Source organism: Diaporthe batatas, assembly GCF_019321695.1.
Source record: "Diaporthe batatas strain CRI 302-4 chromosome Unknown Contig00009, whole genome shotgun sequence".
NCBI lineage: Eukaryota > Fungi > Ascomycota > Sordariomycetes > Diaporthales > Diaporthaceae > Diaporthe > Diaporthe batatas.
Genome location: NW_025408556.1, coordinates 1,547,120 through 1,568,304, shown reverse-complemented (window position 1 = coordinate 1,568,304; position 21,185 = coordinate 1,547,120). Strand labels below are relative to the sequence as shown.

Sequence of the window (21,185 nt, the reverse complement as noted above, 5' to 3'; positions counted from 1 at the left end):
GCAAGGTACTCCCCCCAGTCAGATGGTGGTGTGCATGCACCTGTGCAGACAGACCACTGGCCAGTGGCCACCACCCGCGGACAGCATCACCTGCCCACGCCTGTTATTAACTGCAGTGTAGAGCACCAGTCTACCTGCGAACTGGTACCTTGCACGTGTGACCCCCCCCCTCCCCCTGATAACAACCGTTGCACCAATCCTCCTCCTCCTCCTCCTCCTCCAGCAGCTTCTGATCGACCGCCAAGAAATAAGGTAGTCAAGCGAAATGACAGGCTAAATATCCGCCCTGTAGCAGTAAGCTTCCGCAGCTTCCTCCTTGAGTCTTGCATAGCGAGCCGGGTCCCGGAAATGCTCGACCGCCGGGGACGCTTCCTTGAAGAGCATAAACTTTGGAACATTTGGAGTGATTGACCGCCATCGTATTTACGAGTAAGGGTCGCTGAGGGTGGCTCTCTTGCGTCTGATGCCTGTGACGACTCGTGGGCCACAATTTCTTTCTTTTTATGGCATTTGTGTCGGGGGCTAGAATTGCCACCTGGGCATGTTCATGTACACTGGCATAGATGTGGTAGGCCTCCAGCGGGTCTTGGCTGTGTCCCGAGGGGGCGGGATTGGCCTGTCATGACCGGGCTTTAGGGACGAGACGGGCTTGGACGCGACACCCGAAGGTGGCCCTGGGACGGATTCGGCTCAACGACAGGAGGTGCATCATCAGCCTCAATCCCTCTTCCAGCAGCAAGCAGCACTCACGCAGGGGCTTACGTAGGCCCCTGGCCCTGATGTGGACCGGGCACCTGCTTCCAAGGTCTGGGGTGCCAGATTTCTGCCGATCAAAGTCGTCCATTCCGGGTGGGTTTCTCCAATGACCGGATGACGTTGAGGATGCCATTTTCGATCTGACTTCAGGACCCAACCGATGGGGTCTCTGGAAAAATGCCCAAGTTTCAACTATTGGCCGGAAGTGGGAATTTGTTTGTTTCAACCTCCAGCTCACTTCTCCCGGAACATGAGATATGCCGGCCCAATTTCGAGGTCAATGGCAGGTCGGTGGGCTACCTTCTTATTCGAGGGCGGCTGATGGTCGTGATCGTCCTTATCACACATCGGGGGATTCTTTTCACTCAATCACATACGGTGGACGACGAGCCGTCTCATATATCAAAAGTCTTGGCAGCCCGGAAGCCGGTTTATGGACAAATTCGATTTCCACCACCGGCCACTCTCATCAGCCCACCCCCCCCGACTTCCGAGATTCCAGACTGGGGAGTGTTCCCCCCACAGCGCTGGGGCCCACTTTCAAGCGACACTGGCAATTCTGCATCTGTGTGGCTTCTGGAACCCTTCTGCAATCAATGTGAGAGAGAACAGATGCGAGCTAATCAGGCTAGTCTGGTCGTCAGCCTTCCCCATTCGATACGTGGTCCTCGAACATTATTGCGAGGCAACATGCACACACACGCACACACACAGACAAGATTGTTGTTTGCTGAATTTGGACGAATCGATGACCGGATCATCGAGTTCAGACAGTTCCACCAAGAGTAAGGCCGGTTTGGGTCATATTGATCAACCATCCTCGACGTATCAGACGATGACGCTATTGGTCTACGGAGTAAATTCACACCCGTGGAATAACGTCTCCTGTGATGACTTCTTGGAAACCGTCGTGCTGACGTAATGTACAACGTTATGCTGCACCAACGAAGCACCAACGAAGCGATCAAAGGCCTGCATGGTCTGCACAAAGTATTTGCCTAGGAACGAAGGATGCAATCGGCATGCATACAGGAGGGAAAAACACCAGGGTGGAGGAAATTGATGGCGTACTTGTCGTCGTCCTCGTCCGGGATAATCAGCCTACTCATTACACAGCCCTGTGGCGGCCCGTGGAAGCTGGAACCTTGGCATGAGGGATCGAGGGAGCACAATGTGTTCCCATTCGGGCATGCAGCCACCGCCTCAGAGCCCACACCCTTCCAAGCTGCCAGGACGAGGCCAGCCTTTGATATTCAGGGATGGACCGGGATTGCAGAGGGTACATGCTGCCCGGCCTGTTGACTCTGAGAGCCCCAAGGAAACAAAATGGATATGGGACCCACTTATAAGATCTCCATTATCTCCTGACCCCCTTGTTCATGTCCGCCGGGTGGGCAGGTGGGTCTCTCTACTTTTTGACTTTCCTGCTCCTTGTCCATGTCCCGTCGAGGAGGTGGTTTATTACCAGCTTATACCCCCTCGGAGGTATACCGCATACGGAAAAGAAGCGAAACCACTTATATCTTCTCGCCGTCTCTCGGTCCTCGATCATTGAGAGCGGCCTCACATTTCCAGGCGCCTTCCATCAAACCACACTCTGGTCTGAACTCTTCAACCAGATACACATTCGTTATTCATATTGTTCAATTCATCATCCCTCATTCTCCACGGTTGAACTTGTTGTTATCACATCGAACCCAATCGATATAGCCATACTATCACACCATAACCACAATGTATTCCAAAGTCCCACAGCAAGAGAAGACAGGGCAGCAAGTGTCCAAGCTGCCCTGCTATGCCGACACATACTCCCGCAAGCCCATCACGGATATCTTCACAAAGGATACAGACATGGACAAGCGGGGACGCAAGAGGACAGTGCCAATGAAGGTTCTTCTACTGGCAGTCGGACGGACAGGCACAGCTTGTAAGTCAACCCTCGCTCCATCGCCAAGTAAACAACTGTGGATACTAACCCAGCTCCCACAGCCATGCGCGCGGCAATGCAGCACCTCGGCTACGTCGAGACCTACCACATGATGTGCGCCTCGATCGAGAACCCACCAGACGCCCTTCTGTGGCACGACGCCCTCGTGGCCAAGTACTTCCCCGAGCGGTCGCCCCTTCCCGAGGGCGCCATCCGCACGCGCGAGTTCTGGGACCAGCTGCTGGGCAACTGCCAGGCCGTCTGCGACTGGCCCGCGTGCGCCTTCGCCGAGGAGCTGATGGAGGTGTACCCCGAGGCCAAGGTGGTACTGACGGGCCGTGACGTGGACTCGTGGCACAAGTCGACGCTGCCCACCGTCTACTGGCGGGCGACGGACCCGGAGCTGCGCATGCTGTCCAACACCTACCTGCCCTTTGGCCTGTCCGGCTCCTGGGCCGCCCAGATGTACTACCCGATGCTCAAGATGTTCTTCGACACCTTCTTCGAGGGCGACTTTGTGCACAAGGGCAAGGACATCTACCGCCGCCACTACGAGAAGTGCGTGCGCCTCGCCACCGACGAGGGCCGCAACCCGGGCCGCCTGCTCGAGTTCCGCGTCCAGGAGGGCTGGGAGCCGCTGTGCAACTTCCTCGGCGAGCGCGTCCCCAAGGCCCAGAAGTTCCCCAACGTCAACGACAGCTCCGACTTTGTCAACCGCTCCCGCAGGAGGAACCGCAACCAGATGATGAACGTCGCCGTCCGCCTGCTCATGTGGTGGGTCATCATCGGCTTCGTGTGCTACGTCCTCATGGGCATGTTGACTGCTTAGAGGCATCCTGTACATCCCCTCTGTGCGTTGTTTTATGGGCTTTTGATTTGATGATATCACTGGGTAAACTTGACTTATTTGACGGCGTTTCGGGACTCCTGGTGCATTGGTCAGCTGGTGGGCACCTGGGCCGACCAGCAAATACAAATATAGGGATTTGATGGGAAACATTTTCTCGGTTGGATTCGGGTTCATTTAGGCTCCCTCTTATTCACTACATATGTAGGGCAGCATTATCTGTACATAGATTATTGAAACACATTCGATTTACACAAGCACTTTTGTTCAAGCATTGGCCTTAAAATTGTGTATGATAGCTGGCCGACGACTCTTGTAAGTCCCCGACATTGAACAATTTGGGCCCCATTTTAAAGCGCCGGCTCCTGGTCTCGCGTACCGAAACATCCTCGGAGTGGCGGTTCCACCCAACTGTGGACCCTTCTGAGGGTGAGCTCATTCCAGACTGCTCTAGGCCGGCGGGTCGTCCGGACCTCATCTCATGACAGATCGCGAACACCGCAGCAATTACTGGTCAAGATTAGTTCAAGAAAGTTTCTATGTGCTTGCCGCGTCATGGTGGTTAACTGTCCACGTCTCTCGAGTGATGCTTGCGCAATCATGTGGGTCTCATGCTGAACCTTCTCAGGTGCCCCAGGGTGGGTTCATCCCATCTTCCGGTTTGTGCGATCATCATGGAGTTGACTATTATACAACAAGCATCGACGCCGTGCGCATGCATTCACAACGACCATCTATGACCGCAACATGTTATATGTGGTTTCGCTTCTATTCCGCATACGTCCGAGGACATACATGGCGCCTTCATACCTAGGTACGGTGATAGGGTTTGAACATCTGTCTTTTAACAAATCTTACCTTCCTCCGAACTGCTCACATGCACATTCGGCCACGCATCTGTCAATCAATGCAGAGTACCTAGGTATCAGTAGGAATCATGTAGAGTTTCGAACACGAATTAATGGAGGTTAAGACGCCCCTGGGAATTACACAATACTAGCTGAGTCCAGTGTGGCCTGTCTCGTGATCTCGACCTTTCTGGATGACATTGCAAGGTCATGTCGAACCGGCTTCCTACCCTCAACTATGACTGCATTCACAGGGGGGTTAACAAGCCTGACCTCGTCCAGCTCGACATGCTCACATTTCCCACCGCCGCGGCTGGCCCACTTGTCCACCGTCCGCAGACTGCGACGCATGCCGTTGAACGCGGCATTCTGTTCGCGGTAACGACCCTCCCTAATGCCAGTGCTCGCTTGCATACTTGGCCTGCGCCTGCCGCGCCTAAGGAGCAGCCCAAGCTCGGGGAAGCTCACGCAGAGAATCCCTGTTGCCACCTCGGCCAGACTGGCGAGATGAGCCTCGTGTGTCAGTGTAATGAGCCACCATCTCATACTACAGAAATGTCTTCACTCCATTTTCGCACACATCCGAAGTTGGCAGCATGTTGCCGTGAGACCAGGAGATGGGGCAATGATGGAGGAAAATCGACTTACGCCCACATGATAACCTTGGGCTGGACCCAGGTCTTGTCTGGGTTCTTGTGGCCTTGTATTCTGACAACGGTCCCAACCAGGCTGAATGCAGGGGCGCTTATGGATAGTTAATAATTGGAAATCCTGTATTCATGTAGGAAGTCGAACAGGCTGACAGAAAAAGAAAATAGACGAAAAAAAAGGGCAAACCATGTTCTAAACAAAGAAAGGTTCTCACCACATGCCAAAAGTGAAAGCCAACACGACGTGGACCTTTTTTAAGAATTTCATATTCATATTCCAGACCACTCGGAGCGGCATTATGACCATGATGAAATCAGTCACTACGTTGAATACACCGTCGACGTTGACCAGCATGAGTATGTCGATGCAGTGGCCGGGAATGGACTGGTCCCAGGCCCGGGACCGTGGGACGCATTCCCATATTTTGGCAATGACAGTGGCGACGTAGTATAGCACGAGCAGGATGGCCATCATGATGACGGTGGCGTCGAAGGTGCTCCTCGGGTACATCGAGAACACACGTCGGTACAGGCAGAGGATGGCGAGCTTGGTCACACAGATGGCAACGGCGTAGTGGATCCGGGCTACGTGTAACCACTTCCCGTCGTCCAAGTCTTGTGTCAGCATGTGTCTTTTCTCAAAGGATTTGTCCTCCTATCTCTCTTCGGGATGTGTAGGAGGGTTCATGTGAGGGAGGGAGGAAGTGGCGTGAGTGCTTTGTACGTACGTAATATGCCTCTTTGAGCTGGGCTTGTGTCAAGTCCCTCTCGTGTTCTCCGCCGTGGTGTGCCATTGTGGCTGCTCCAGTGCCGCAGTAAGTGATTGTCCCAATCTGCGCCATTAGTCCTGCCCAGTGCTAGGCAATTACAAAGCCTCGGTCGTAACTTACCCAAGCGAATAGAGCAAGCCCTATTCTGATTGTTAGCCGGGACGGTTGTTTATTTCTTGGGTTATTGTTCACTCCGGGGTAAGACACGCTTACAGTCTTCGCAGGTCCATGTTCGTTTGATCCAAATCCTGACATAAGTGCGCAGAAGGAAGCACAAACTGGTCAGAGATATTACAACTCCAATGGCGATAGTCATTGGTCCTTTCGATGTTTCTGGGTGGCCGAGGTTGGGCGTCGTGCCTGGAGGGGGAGTCGGTGTAGGCGAGGGCGTGGCGCCGCTAGTTTTTGTCGCCATCTTTGAAGCTGCTGTTGAGCTTGGTTACATTGTCTCTGTTAAGAGATCATCGGAAGGCGGGAGCAGAAGCCTTTGCGGCGCTAAACCGATGGTTCCGTACAGGTTTTGACTTCAAATGTTATCATGAGGACATACGCCAGGAGTCAGCGGGAAGGGGAGGCTGATTTCTCGCACTGGCAGAGTCAGACTGTCTGATTTTGTTCAAGCAGTAACTAGAGTTGCGGCGGTGTTCGCTGCCTGAGAAGGGAGTATACAGTGGTTGGAGGGTTGCATTTCGTGAGCAAGGTACCTGAGTGGCGGATTAGTTCGCCGTTGTCAAACGTTCAAACGTTACCGCATATGTGCTTTGGTATGGCATACAGAAGTCCTGTCGTACAGACGTTGGATTGTCCCAACCTAGGTCGGTGTTGTAGCACAGGCAGGCTATAATTGACTCCAGGGCTGTAATGAATAAGCACAGTCAGATGCCAGAAGTGCGCCAAGCCAGCCTCCAGGGCTACCGAGTACTTCTGTTGCTTGGCCATCATCGATTCCGGGGAAGCACTGATGCTGAGACAGAATCCAACACGGCCCATCAAAAAACTAAAGTACACGCCAAGAACAACTACAAAGAAATTGGGGGCGCACCAGCCACCTGGGCATTCAATCCGATGCAACGCTCGTAGAAGGCTGTTCACAGCCTGCATAGCACCAGACACGGGATAGAGCACCCTGGTGGGCAGACTCGGGGACGAGGGGGGTCGTCAGCGCCCGAGTCCCTAGGTATTATATGGCTCCATGCAATCATAGGCTGGGTGAATGCGTCTCCAAAGCCTTCACCGATCGACTGCATGGGCAGCTTAGATGTTTCGAGAATATGCAAGTCAGCAATGTCAGATTGGCGTACCAAAATCACCTGTCAAGGAGGCCCAATTGTAGACGCGACCAGCATTGCACAAGATAAGATGTCTTGTTGCTGATCCAAATCCTACAGCTGGGGCTCAAGAGGCGGTCAATCTTGTCGGGGGACTTGCAAGCATAACTTGAAGTGATCGGCGCATTCTTGTACCTAGCTACCGGTCAGGCTGTCAGGGCGCGCACGGGGGGGGGGGGGATCGACGTGATGTGTGTCTAATCGGGTCAAGATCAGTCTACCCTGAAGCCTCCCAAGTCCCAAGTGAGCCACAAAGGGACGGCGCCATAGCCGCTCATCAACACGGCAGAAGACCTGTGTGATCCGCTGTTGGCTCGGCCCTGCACTCGTGTCCGCAATGTCCATTGCGGCTCAGACGATGCTTGCTGGGCTGTAGTTGGTGAACAAGCTACCTATCTACCCAGGTAGGTACTATTTTGACAGCGTGCGAGCTATATCTATGTACGTGGCTTGTACCGGGGAGCCATTTTCATCTGTTGATGTGGCTCAAATCCAATGAGAGTAATTTGCCATCCTTTGTTCCTGGCTAATTCCTTTAGGACAGCAGCTCTAGGTTCTCTCTACCATTTCTTGCAAGTCGAAATTCTTTTAATCTCTTCACATGGCTCTCAGAATTAGTTGTTGGATGACAAGGGAACTTATATGGGCTGCTGTGTCTACGTTTGCCAATCATCCAACCACCCTTGACGCTCGCTACCCTTCCAGATGGCCCAGTGGTATCTCAAGGCATGGACTGTTACTGCAACTCATTCAAACGTCAGTATCACCTACATGATTACCTTCGTTGTATCCCAACTCTAAGACTTCAGTGCGAACTTCACAACCAGTGTTTCCGGGTACCTAGGTTCAAATGTTAACCTGGCTTACCGGAACTAGATCTCAGCGGTCGCTGCACATTTTATGAAGCTGTGATACCTGCTTACATATGTAGGTATCCGGATCATACCAGTTGGCTCTATTCGGCGATCTGACATCGGGAATTCTGTAGTTAATCCTGCAAGCCGAGTCTTCTTCAGGGCTCCCGTGCCCATACTTAGGTAGGCTAATAGGGATCCTGCTGACTGTTCTTTGCCCTTCCTTCTAAGGGTTAGCTTATCTTGTGATGGCCTGTGGTGGATTTTCAAGGCCGCTGATGACTTCCTAGTGTCTCACCTACCTAGGTATCGGTCTATCTACGCGTTTACCAGTTCGAGCGGACTTTCCCGGGTTTTAATCACTTCCCGGCTTAGCAATATCGTTAATACCACTGTTTAGGAAAAATAAAGTTACGCCCCCCCCTGGTTAAATACCCCCTATTCCTTAGTTAAACTAAAACTTTATTAGTAAGGTGGAAAATCTAATATTTCTTAATAGGATACCCTTATTAGTTTATTAATATTTCTTAATTAGTAAAAAAGAGGTTTTAATAATAGCTAGTTATTATTTATTATTATTTAAACTTTAATAGTTAGAATTTTATTTATACTTTAATTTATTACTATTTAATAAATAGTTATAAATTAAGTTTTAATATTATTATAAGATAATTTAGGTTATTATTAAAAGGTTATTATTATTTATATAGTTACTTTAAGTATATTATTATTATTATTATTAAATATAGTTAAATTAAAGTAATAAATTTTAAAAGTTTATTAACCTACTTTTTATAATAAGTTTATAAAGTTTAACTAATATATAAATTATATAGATTAAAAGTTAAAGATTTTCTATTTAATAAATTAAATTTATATTTTAATAAAATATAATATTTCTTTATTAAATAGTTTTAAATTAATATTATTATAAAATAATAAATAATATTCTTAAAGTTTATAAATAAAGTAATAAATAAATATATATACTAATTTATTAATATAATAAAAGCTTTATAACTATTACCTCTAATAGATATATTAATTAAATTATATAATAAAGATATTTATTTTTATTAATAAATTTAATTTTAATAAATAAAATAATATAAAGAGAATTAGTTAAATATTTATTAGATATACTTTATAAATTAAAAGTTTTTAAATAAAGAGTTTATCTTTATATTCTCTTTATAATTATATCTAATAGCTTATTTATTATTATAGTATATAAAGATTATATAATAAAAAGTATTTCTTATAGTAATTAATAAAAGTATTTTATTAAAAATAAATCTATATTTAAGCTTAAAGTTAATCTTTATAATAAATAATACTTTATAATATTATAATATAGAGATAATTAAAGTAATAAATATAAAAGATATAAAGTATAAATATCTATCTTTATATTTCCTTAATTTTAATTTTATTAAGGTATATTTTAATAACTTAAAGTATTATTTATATTATTAATATTAATATAAATTATTAGATTATAATTTAAATAGAGATTTTACTTAATTTTTATTTTTATATTTAAAAGGTTAAATTTAAAGTTAAAGTTATTTAGGGATATTTCTATTATATATAAATATTAAAAGAAAATATAAAATAAAGTAAATATAATAATATTAATTAAAAATTATAAAATTAAAATTAATAAAGTTCTAATTAAGTATAATTATATAAATAGAAAAGTATTATTTATAAATTAAATAGTTAAGTTAATAATTAAATTTAAATTAATAAATTAATTATAGGTAAATTTATTTAATTAATTAATTACTTAATATTAGGTATTTAATCTACTTTATTTACTTAAAATAACTAACTTTTCTTTCTTTAACTACTTCCTATTATTAACTATATTTTTCTATATACTTAATTACTACTTTTTTATTTAAAAGTCCTTTAAAACTTATTATATAATCTTTTATTTTATTAAATAAAAGAATTATTTTAATAGGCTTTTAATTTTTTATTAAGTAATTAATTTAATTATAAAATTTAATATTAAATAAAGTTAATTAATTAATTAAATAACCTTTATAGATTTTATAAAGTATATACTTTTAATATCTATTTAATAATTTATTAAATAATTATTTAATAGCCCTTATTATAATAATAAGTTTTTTTATTATTATTATTATTAAAAAATTAATAAAGTTTTTCTTTCCTTTAAGTATAGCTTAACTAATATTTTAATTAGTAAAATAACTTTTAAATTATATTTATTAAATTAAATATTCTTTTTTATAAAATCTATAAAGATTAAGCTTTTATATTTTATAACTTTTATAAGTTATTTAAGTTAAACTTTTTTAATAGATTTTTAAAGTATTTTTAAAGTACTTTTATAATAAACTTTTAATATAAAATTATTTTATTTCTTTCTATTTATAATAATAATAATAAAAGGATAACTAATAGCTTTTATTTTTATAATAAGTTTATAGATACTATTATTATTATTATTATTAATAGTAATAAGGTTAAAAGCTTATTAAACCTATAAGAGAAAGCTAATAGTAATAATAGTAATAATAACCTTATTAAGGCTATTTAATTATATTTAACTTTAAATAAATTAATATTAAATAATAAATTAATAACTATATTAATATTATTTTTTTTTACTTTTATTTTTATTATTTTTTTAAAAGAATAAAGTTAATCTTATTATTATTAAACTTTTTTATTAAGTTCTATTTAAGCTATTTAATAATTAAAAGGACTTTTAATAGATATTTAACTATAATATTATTTATTATAATTATATTAAACTAATCCCTTAAGTTCCTATTAAATAAATTAATATATATATTATTTTATTTAATAAAATATTATTATTATAAGGAATTCTCTTTATTTTAATAATAATAATTAACTTTATAATACTTACTTAAAGGATATAATTATATCTTTATTAATTATTTATACTTTTTTATATAGAGTTTATTTTTACTTTTATTTTAACTTTCTACTTAATAGTTATTAATATAGATTAAGGAGTTTTAAAGTCTAAATTTCTATTAAATATATTTAAATTTACTACCTATTTAATTATTAATAAACTATTTTTAGAGTAACTACTTATTAAATAGCTAATAATAATTAAAAGACCTTAATTAATAAATACTTAATTAAGTAATTACTTTATAATATAAATATTTATAACTCTTATACTAATAATATAACCTTATAATTATATAAAACTAAAAAAAGGGTTTTAAAACCTAAAGAGTATATTTATAATATTATTATAATTAAATACTTTAATCCTTTTATTAATATTTTTTTATAATTTTTAACTATAAAATTAAAGACTTTTAATTTATAAGTTAATTAATTTTAATAAAGATATTCCTTAACTTAATAATTATATTTAAATAATTCTTATACTTTTTTAATTAAATCCTTAAATAAGTTAATATAATTTAATAGAAGGCCTTAAATCCCTTAATCTTTATCTTTCTTTTTTAATATAATAATTTATTTTTTAAGTTATATAATAAAAGTAGTATTAGCTTTTAGGCTATAAATTTTAATAAATAAAGTTAGGGTTAATTTACCTAAATATATTTATACTAAAGGGTTAATTAAATAACTTTTAAAGTATTTAATATTATTACTATTATTATTTATTAAGAATTTTACCTTATTAATAAAGGGGTCCTTATTATTAGTACCTTTTAGAACCTTTTTTTCCTTATTACTAAGTATATTTTCTTTATTATTAACTTTAATAGTATTCTTTTATACCTTTTAAACCATTTAATCTACTATAATAGCCTTATTTTAAGTAGTTTTTAAGGGTATTTATAAATACTTTTAAATAGTTTATTAAACCTTAATTACCTTAGTAGTTAACTTTTAAATATATAATTATTTAAATAATATAATATTCTTATTAATAAATTATATAATTTAACTTTTAAATAGATTTTATATAATAAATATTAAATAATTTAAATTTAATAGGTTAATTAAAATATATTATTTATAATATTAGTTAAACTAATATTACCTTATATTAAAATAAATAGGTTATATATACCTTTATAGACTAGGTTTAAATTAACTATATAAGATTAATATAATATTACTTTTACTTAATTAGGTAATAAAAACAACTTATTACTAGTATTAATGAGGTTAATAGGGGTGTCTTGGTGAGAATATTGGATTTTCCGCCCTGTTAGTGAAGTTTTGGTTTAACTGAGGAATAGGGGGTATTTAACTGGGGGGGGGCGCAACTTCGTTTTTCCTAGATAGTAGTAGGCCACCAATCCCTAGTTCCACGCCCGCTATGTCGGATATTAGCAGCTGCCTACCGACGTACCTGGTACGATTTAGCTCCGACGGACTTTCAAAGTCCAATACATTTAAAAGCTGTATTGCGCTCAGGTGTTGATATCCTTGGTGTATATGGCGGGAAATATCATACCACCTTTACAAAGTCTACCAGTTTCTCATTCAAAGTTTATCTACTATCCATGTCATAATATCATTACCCTGGTGAATAATATCGTAACACGCTCTAAATCAACTATCATCGATTATCCCACACCTCTACGCCGCTATGCCAGCCGACCCCAAAGCTCAGGCTTCATTCGAGGCAACCTTGCGAGGTTTGATCCAGCGACAGCGCACGAAGCCTACGCCTTTACCGTCAGGACTTAGCATCACAGGCCAGACCGCCATCGTGACAGGCAGCAACGTGGGGCTGGGCCTGGAAGCGTCCCGGCAGCTGTTGACGAAGGGGCTCTCGCGCCTGGTGATGGGCGTGCGGTCGCAGGCCAGGGGCGACACCGCGGCGGCAAAGCTCCGCGAGGAGTTCCCCGACTCGGAGGTTTCTGTTTGGATCCTCGACATGGAGTCGTACGACTCGGTGCGCGACTTCGCGGGCCGGTGTGGCTCGCTGCCGCGCATCGATGTGGTGATACTGAACGCGGGGCTGATCACGCCGACGTACCAGGCCGCCGCGGCCACCGGCCACGAGACCACACTGCAGGTCAACTACCTGTCCACGGTGCTTCTGGCGCTGCTGCTCGTCCCGGTCCTCAAGGCAAAGAGGGCCGCCGGGGCCCCCAGGCCGCCGGTGCTCACCGTCGTGGGCTCCGGCGGGGCTTACAACGCGACGATGGAGATGGATGGCGGTATCCTCGAGCAGATGGACAATGCGAAAGGCTACGGCCCGTTCCCTGCGTACGCGAGGTCGAAGATGCTGCTCACGGTCTTCGTTGGGAAGCTGGCCGAGCTTGTGGACCCGTCGGATGTGTTGATCAACACAAGCAACCCCGGGATGACCGACGGGACGTCCTTTGCCAGTGACGGCGACGTGATTCTGAGATGGATATTCCGAGTTATCCACTTCTTCCTGGCACGGTCGCCGGAGGTCGGGGCTTCGTTATACCTCGACGCGACTCTGGTGCGAGGGCCCGAGAGCCATGGGAAGCTCCTCAGCGACTGGACCATCAAGCCGTAAGTTGCTCCCTGCCCAGCGTTCTCACATGTGTGTTCTGACGAGGCTCGGGTCAGATTCCCAGAGTTATGGTATACCGAGGAGGGTCAAAGGTTCGCGGACAGGCTCGTCAAGGAGACAATGGAGGAGCTGGAGCCGGTGGGAGCGTCGCTGCCTCAAGGGGCGTAGCCATTGGCAAGTCACCAGTCGATCAGGTTAGGCTGTGATGCAGGGGGTGTACCTAGGTGAATACCGTCCAGGTAGAACCGGATAGATATCCGGATATCCCGATGGCTGGGATATGTGAGAAGTGTGGATGGCCTCACGGGCACGGTGCCAGCACGTGAACGGAGTTTTTCATACATCATTGATGGCCTTGCCCTTCTTGAATAATAACGAACGCCAGCACTGGGTTATAACTCAACCCCTTAATCTGATTGTTTCCCATAGATCGGCCTGTAGAAAAAACATGCAAATAACTTGAACACGTGATCTAATTTTTTTTTTTTTGCCCACTTTCCAATTTTCCTACTTTCAAGCCTATTGAACGTGTGGAGATATTGGATGGCCCTACTCCTCGGGGAGGTAGCAATGCCAGTGTAGTACTAGTCTAGTAAGAGATGATGGTTCTCGCTGGCCCGCTGCGTGCAGCCCATGGGAGGTGGGCACCTGGGAGAGGGCCGCAAGATGCCCGTCCTGGGTCCCGAGGTCCGGTGCGACAACAAGAAAGATCAGTACGACATACTAGGGAAGCATGGAATCCCCGGCACCGGCCCCAGAGACTCGGAGAGAACCTTGGAACAGCTGCCCGCTTGATGCCTTCAGGAGCACACATGCAGTCTGGTTGAAGTACACAATCACAATGTCCAAAGCATGACTTAGGTAGTGTATGCTGTATACTAGATATGGTTCTGCGTACCTATGTACGGGGAAATCCAGAGGGAATGATATTCCACTGAGATGGTGCAGTGATAATTATCCCAGGAGGAGGCCAGGTGAAGGAGATCTGGGCAAATGAGATAAGCTGGACCCCCCTGTCGCATGGCAGGGTGGTTGGTGGCTGGTGCAGAGGTGGCTGGTCGGGTCGGGAGGGCCCGCGGGTATCCCTGTCAGGCCAGGTACATTGACCAGGTACCTACCTAGGTACTCGTTGCCCGGCAGGTCTACTCTAGACTTGGGTTGGGCATGAGCAAAAACACAAGTGGAAGGTTGGAACTTGGCAGGCTTCTGACAGTGCAGCGATGCAAGCGCAACTGCAGGGTTGAACTTTGAGGTCGGGGTTGATGGAGTGCAGTGCACATTAGAGTACTTGGTAGAAAGAAGTACATACCGAGGGGATGAAGGCAGGATGACGTGCTGTATCGGGATGCTACACCACTCTTGTCTGTGGTACGACGCCGGGCTCGTATTCTACTGTGTAGCGAGAGCTACCGGCATGTAGTATTGTAGAGGGGCGGTCAGTGAGCGGCTGGTCGAATTGGGTTTTCCTTTGGTGGTGTTTTTGTTGATATTGTTGTTTCTTTTGGGCCTGGGCGAACAGACTAAAGAGAGAGGAAGAGACTTGTACCAAGGTACCAAGGGTCGACGGACGACAATTGGACGGACAGCTGGACGGACAGACGGACAGACTTGGAAGTCGCGACTCTCTGCTGCCCAGCCGGCACAGAGCTCCCGCAGCTTGCCTGATGACCTTCCCGAGCTGCCCTGGAGCTACCTGGGTACTGTGTAGAGCTGGTGTCGTCCTTCCTTCCCAGCCACCCGAGCCAGCAACTCTTGACCTCACCTCGCAACCTTTTTTCTCCCTCCCCCACCACCCTGTTTTCTGCCCGAGGTTTTATCCGTCGACCCGACACGACTCGATACGACTCAACTCGGCTCGACTTGGGTTTATTCTGCCCGTTAGACGACTCGACCTCAATGTGCTGCTGCTGCTGCTGCCCGTAGCTCGTTGCACCTCCACCTTCGCTCGCTTGTCGCCTGCCTGGCTGTCTTGACTCGTCTTTTGCCTCGTCTCGTCTTGTCTAGACTGTCTATTACATACATACACTCATACATACAACACACGACACATACTCGACACACACATGAGGTGAGATGAGCTCCCCACCCAAGCCACGGGTCCAGCGTGACCGCCAGAGGGACCAGTTCGAGCGCTCATCCCCTCCCAAGATCGACTTTGGCATCGACGGCACCGCCAGCGACCTGATGCCCCCCGTCCGCGCCCCGTACGTCCTGCACAAGTCCTCCTCCGTCTCCTCCGGCAGCAGCACCGCCAGCTCCCCCGCCCGCGACCGCGACAACGGCCCCGTCGCCTACCCAAACTACTACGACTACACCGACCCCGAGCCCCACCTCCTCCTCGACCACTCCTCCACCTCTCCCAAGCGCGACCGCGACCGCGACCGCGACATGGCCAACATGGCCATGCAGGTGCCCATCCAGCAGCAGCAGGGCCAGGGCAGGCTGGTCGACAACCAACGCAACAGCAGCGCCAACAACGGCCCCGTCACCACCCAGCAGATGGCCCACGCCGCCCGCAACAACCCCGCCGCCCCCCGCGGCTCCAGGCCCCCCAGCTACAGCGGCGACGCCAACCCCCCGCTGAACAAGGTCGACATCGACGCTGCGCGCTACAGGCAGACCCAGCAGCGCCGCTCACAACAGCAGCAGCAGCAGCAGGTGACCAAGGACGGGCGGCCGCCCACCAACGGCAGCAACAGGGCGCCCTCTTCTGGCGGCGGCGGTGGCATGATGGGCGGGCGACCCATCAGCCCCGAATCCCCACTGCTCTCCCCGGCCGCACACATCCAGCGCCTCCCCACCCCGAGCATCACTTCCAGCGTCCTGCAGCCCCTCGACGCAAAGGTCACCGAGTACGGCGCCCTCATGGCCGAGGCCCAGGCCGACATGGCCGCCCTGGACGAGGAGATGCGACAGCTGCAGGACAGGCAGCGCGAGGCAGAGGCCCGCTTCCTCGACGCAAAGTCAAAGCACGACGACTACCGCCGCCAGTACCACGACGTCGAGAGGGCACTCCGCGGCGACTTCTCCACCAACGGCAACGGCGTGCCGCCCATGCCGAGCCTGAGCCGCCACGACATGATGGACGGTGGGCCGCGGGGGGGCATGCACCAGGGCGGAGGACCAGGGGGCCCCATGGGGGGCCAGCCGCCGGCCATGAGGAGCCAGCGCACCGTGAGTGCCCATAGCGAACAGCCCAGCATGATGAGCCAGGAATCGGTGCGCACCCAGAAGAGGGGGCGCTTCAGTCGCATATTCGGGGTGTAGGACCACCACCATCATGCAGACTGGGGCCCGTGGGGGTGGGGGTGGTGGTGGTGGTGCTACTACTACTGCTGCTGCTGCTGCCCTTGTGCGTCGTGGGTGCCAGATGATGACCGTGTCGACGACGACGAACCCTTACGACGGTGGGGAGGATGACCGGCCTGTGGTGGTGTGGTCCTTTTGATGATTTGATTGATTGACTGATTGATGCCTGCATTGGTGCTTTTGAATTCTTGATGACGAAACGCATAAAACGAAACCACTCAGATCTTGTCGGGGCGCTGGGGCTAATGATGATGACTGTCGAACAGGTCTCCTGGGCATAATGGAATCTCCGGGGGGGCCTCGTGTATGGTGGTGGCTAGTCCATGGGTAATGAGATGAACAGATGAAGCTGGACGGACATGTGAGGGAAGGGACACCCGCCACCAACACCCACACACGATCATGCGATTTCATCCACAGAGGCGGCGTTTTCATGGTTCGGCTGAAGATATAAGGATGGGACCCTTCTTTGTCTATTTCTCTCTGGACATAACACATCATCATTCATCACACGGTCACCAAACAGACACTCTTCTACGAATTGTCAATAATACGCCGGTTCCATTCCTCATCTTTGGTCCGAATAAAGCTGAAGAGCAGGGAGGCCCCGAGCTGGGGGAGGCAGGAGGCAACAGGTATCAACCTTCGACCTGCTTTTCGCCTCGAGGTAATTACATGGATATATGACAATTAAGGCGTCGCCAGGAAAAAGAAAAAAGGAAAAGAGATCTAGTGTGACTGACTTGGCTGGCCCTCTTTCTGGATGGGATGTTTTCTGTTCAGAAGGCACCGAATTTCGACTCTTAACGCCTCGCTCCCTTGATATCTGCTGACCGAGTAAAAGGAAATGCAGGACACGATGACCATCAACGGCCTTTCTTCTGCCTGTCCGCCCGGCATGCCCTATCCGACCGGGACAGCTCTCCTTCTTCAACCCCGTTGACCCACCCACGGGCTGCGTGCATGCGCAGGTGTGCTCACAGCATGCCCCCGTATCCGCCCGTCGCCGTTACGGGATGCATGTACCTTGGCGCCTCGGCCACAGAGGGCTTCCGCCTGTGCTGTGGTGACTGCTGGCGCGCGTGGTTCTGCGGATATCCGTACTGCTGCTGTTGGTACTGCTGTTGGTACTGCTGGGGGTACTGCTGTGAGTACTGCTGCGGTGCATATGGCCGCTGGTTCTGCTGCTGCTGCTGGTAGTGCTGCTGCTTCTGCTGCCTCTGCTGCTGCTGTTGGTTCAGCGGCACGATCAGCTCCATGCCCTCGACGACGTTGCGGGCCTGCGCCCCGTACGTGTCGATGAAGGCGCCCGTGCTGTACTTTGAGCTCGACCGGTGGTGGTTGTTGTTATTGTTGTTGTTGGTGTAGTAGCTGTCAAAGTTGCTGTTGTATGTGTTGATGTTGTTGGACATGTTGGACCCCCTCTGGCTGGACTCCTCCTCCAGCGGGGTGAGCCTCTTGCCGTTGGTGCTGGGCTTGAGCGTGTCACCAAGCCCGCCGTTGGTGGTGTTATTGTTGATACTGTTGTTGCTGTTGTTGTCCCCAGGCGAATACGGCCCGTGGCTGTTGGGGCTGTACACGGGCGACTGCTGTATCAGGTTGTCGGTGGACGCCTCGTGCGCCAGGCCCCTGCTGCTGCCGCCCGGGTTCGTGGCGTTGTCCCCGCCGCCCTTGAGGATGGACGAGCTGTCGGTCCAGAAGGACTGGTTGGACGTCGGGCGGGGCGGCCTCGGGGGAGCCGTCGTGGCCACGGTGGCGATGCTGCCGGCGCCGGCCGTCTGCTGCCTGAAGATGGGCGGCGGCGCCCCGACGGTCATGGGGCTCGCCCTGCTGTCGTCGGTGCGCACGATGCGGATCCTGTCGCGGCCGTCGCGCGAGAAGAGCTTCTGGTGGCCCCTGCTGCTGCCGGACCGCGACGGCCGCAGCAGCCGCAGCGTCGGGATCGAGGCTATCATGATGGTGATGTTGGGCTCCATCGAGGACCAGAGGAGCACGTCGAGGTTGGCCTGCTGGAAGTTGGCGTCGGTGAGCTGGAAGATCTGGGCTGCTGCCACGGAGGATGTTGCGCTTGCCCTGTGAGTGTATGGTTCTGCTGTCAGTCGTCTGCTATGATCTTTTTATATCATGTATATATGCATGCCCTTCCATGGCCCCCGGGGCCCTTTCTTTGTCTTCAATCCGATCCGCTCCATGGGCAGCAAACTAAACCTCCTTCTTTTCTGTGAAAAGGTAAAAAGAGAAAAATAATACTCACAGCACGCCCATAGCTATCAGGGCCCCAACACCAGCCTTCTCGGCAACGCTGAGCCCCTTGGTCCAGAGAACCTGCCACACGACCACCACCAGCCCGAGGTCCATGGCCGCCGAGAACGCCTGCGCGCTCAGGCCCACAATGTTCTGCACGTCGATGCCCCAGCACGAGCCCTCGCCGCTGCCCCAGCCGGCGGCGATCGGCCGGCACCGCAGCCAGTGCGTGATGGCGGCGCCCGCGACGACGACGTTCACGAGGCCCACCAACGAGTACAGCGCCGCGCGGACCAGGCGTGGCGACTGCAGCCGGAGCAGCGTGCAGGCCAGCGACGTCTTGCTCCACGCCGCCGCCGTCAGGACCAGGCTGCGCGCCACGTTGTCCAGGAGGAGGAGGGCTGACGGGCCTGGCGGCGGGGGCGTGGTCTGCCGGCGGCCTGCCCCCAGGGCGAGCTCGAGGGATGCTATTGCTGAGTAGAAGATGATGACGACCTTTGGGGTTTGGAGGTTTGCTGTTAGCTTTCTTGGTCTTGTCTGGTTTTGTCTCGCTTCCGCCGCGAGACGGGCAATGACAACTGGAAGGCAAAATTATATGTGTATCAATGTCTCGGTGTGACTTACCCATGATGCTATCAGGAACCCGTCGTCTGACCACAGCTGCTGTGCCCTCAGCCACTTTGTGAATAACCGCAGGCCCAGGAGGATCCCCGACACCAGCGAGAGGAGCCACACGACCAGGTGCGTCATCAAGACGTTCTGGTCCGCCGAGAGGGCTCGCCCCTCCAAGGAGGAGAGGTGAGTGGTGGCGGACGGAGCCATTGGTCTTTCCAAGAGAGAAAGGGAGAGAAAGGAGTCAAGTCTGCGATATCTGCCAGCCAGCCAGCCCTGCGTGCTTGGTGAAAATCTCCGAGTGACGGGGAGGGTGGGTGGTATGCTATACCACCCCTCGCCGACGAGTTAACGAGCGTGATCAACCTCCGCTGCTTCCAGAAAGAGACGAAATGCTGTCGAGTGTTGTATGATTGCGTATGTGTAGTAGTAGTGAAAAGAAAGTCGGGTGGCGTATGTACGGTAGTAGTCTTTCCCAGAAGAGAAATGAACGTTCTGCGCTTTCCCTCCTTCTTCTGCTATCCCATGTACGCGCTAGTAGGAGAAGGGCGGAAGGCATATATCAACCATCACGTTCTCGGGACAGGATGAGCGAGCACGGTGATCGGCCGACGAGAATACCAGAAGTGGACTGTGAGGACGTGATCAGATGGTGGAGAAAAAAAAGCCAGTCTGATCCGCATGCGAAGTCCCGGACGGCACGGAAGGCGGGTGGGCAGGCAGGCAAAGAGGTAGGTAGTCAAGTTGTCAGTCCAAGCCAGCCAGGGAAATGCCAAAGGCAGAGGCAGGTCACAGCTAGAAAAGACTGGACGAACTAAGTTTTGTGGAACCCAAGTAGACGGAGGTGAATGCCTAGCGGGGCCCAGGACGCTACCCTGACTATGCGAACCAGGTTCCAAGGCTGCCAGTCACCAAAAGCTTCGGGAAGGGGTCAAGGAAGGAAGGGTGGGAGTGAGTGTGTGGGATGCTGGTGGGGATATTATCGGCTAGATCTTATTGCCATGCCGCCCGCCCGTGGAGCCAGTCGCGAATAGGCCAGGTGGGTACGTGATGCTAGGCGGCGTGTAAATTAAGTGGGAACGGCCGTTGGTCGCGTTGGGTTGGGTTGGGTTGGGCTGGGGGTGTAAGTGAAGTGTGTAAGTGAATGAGTGAGTGAGTAAGTAAGCGTGTGTGTGGACACACAGACACAGACGCCCGACCAAAACTAGCAAGGAGGCAGGAGGCAGGATGACGGACAGGGGTGGGCAGATCTAGATCTGTGGTGTGATGGGGCGCTTCATGGGGGAGGGGAGGATGCGATGCGATGCCGATGCAATGTCAAGCACGAGGGCGATCACAAAGGGAGGTCCCGGATGCCGGGAGGTGGAAGAAAAGGAACAAGGCCAAGCCAAGGGGACTTTTCTCTTACACGCAACGACGAGTTGCATCACACACAGACACGCAGGCAGGGCTCGACGTGGGCCAGGCCACGGTGGGGAACGTACGTTGATGTTATGTTATGTTATGTCATGCCATGTTGTGTATGGATATATGCCAGGACCTGTCCTGT

General features: G+C 48.0%; 5 protein-coding genes across 5 annotated transcripts; 3 read left to right on the top strand and 2 right to left on the bottom strand.

Annotated features, from left to right (window-relative positions):
* The first annotated feature begins 1,240 nt into the window (after positions 1 to 1,240).
* On the top strand, positions 1,241 to 3,787 carry KVR01_008159 (uncharacterized protein). Its single transcript, XM_044791821.1, has 2 exons — positions 1,241 to 2,683; positions 2,746 to 3,787. Exons 1-2 carry the CDS (start codon positions 2,491 to 2,493, stop codon positions 3,510 to 3,512), a joined length of 960 nt encoding a protein of 319 aa, XP_044643137.1. The 5' UTR covers positions 1,241 to 2,490; the 3' UTR covers positions 3,513 to 3,787.
* A 729-nt stretch (positions 3,788 to 4,516) lies between these two features.
* On the bottom strand, positions 4,517 to 6,315 carry KVR01_007897 (uncharacterized protein; the record flags this gene model as incomplete). The annotated part of the gene is made up of 6 exons (XM_044784096.1): positions 6,012 to 6,315; positions 5,919 to 5,938; positions 5,757 to 5,861; positions 5,244 to 5,626; positions 5,027 to 5,122; positions 4,517 to 4,877 (listed from the first exon to the last, which is right to left on the bottom strand). The coding sequence occupies exons 1-6, from the start codon at positions 6,211 to 6,213 to the stop codon at positions 4,517 to 4,519; spliced, it is 1,167 nt and encodes a 388-aa protein (XP_044642875.1). The 5' UTR covers positions 6,214 to 6,315.
* A 5,982-nt stretch (positions 6,316 to 12,297) lies between these two features.
* KVR01_007674 (uncharacterized protein) lies at positions 12,298 to 13,894 on the top strand. Its single transcript, XM_044785631.1, has 2 exons — positions 12,298 to 13,470; positions 13,528 to 13,894. The coding sequence occupies exons 1-2, from the start codon at positions 12,569 to 12,571 to the stop codon at positions 13,637 to 13,639; spliced, it is 1,014 nt and encodes a 337-aa protein (XP_044642652.1). The 5' UTR covers positions 12,298 to 12,568; the 3' UTR covers positions 13,640 to 13,894.
* A 1,110-nt stretch (positions 13,895 to 15,004) lies between these two features.
* Positions 15,005 to 18,982, top strand: KVR01_008201 (uncharacterized protein). The gene is made up of 2 exons (XM_044792111.1): positions 15,005 to 15,539; positions 15,620 to 18,982. The coding sequence occupies exon 2, from the start codon at positions 15,656 to 15,658 to the stop codon at positions 16,736 to 16,738; it is 1,083 nt and encodes a 360-aa protein (XP_044643179.1). The 5' UTR covers positions 15,005 to 15,539; positions 15,620 to 15,655; the 3' UTR covers positions 16,739 to 18,982.
* Positions 17,758 to 19,846, bottom strand: KVR01_008256 (uncharacterized protein; the record flags this gene model as incomplete). The annotated part of the gene is made up of 3 exons (XM_044788525.1): positions 17,758 to 18,853; positions 19,035 to 19,519; positions 19,649 to 19,846. 3 exons carry the CDS (start codon positions 19,844 to 19,846, stop codon positions 17,758 to 17,760), a joined length of 1,779 nt encoding a protein of 592 aa, XP_044643234.1.
* Between the last annotated feature and the right edge of the window lie 1,339 nt (positions 19,847 to 21,185).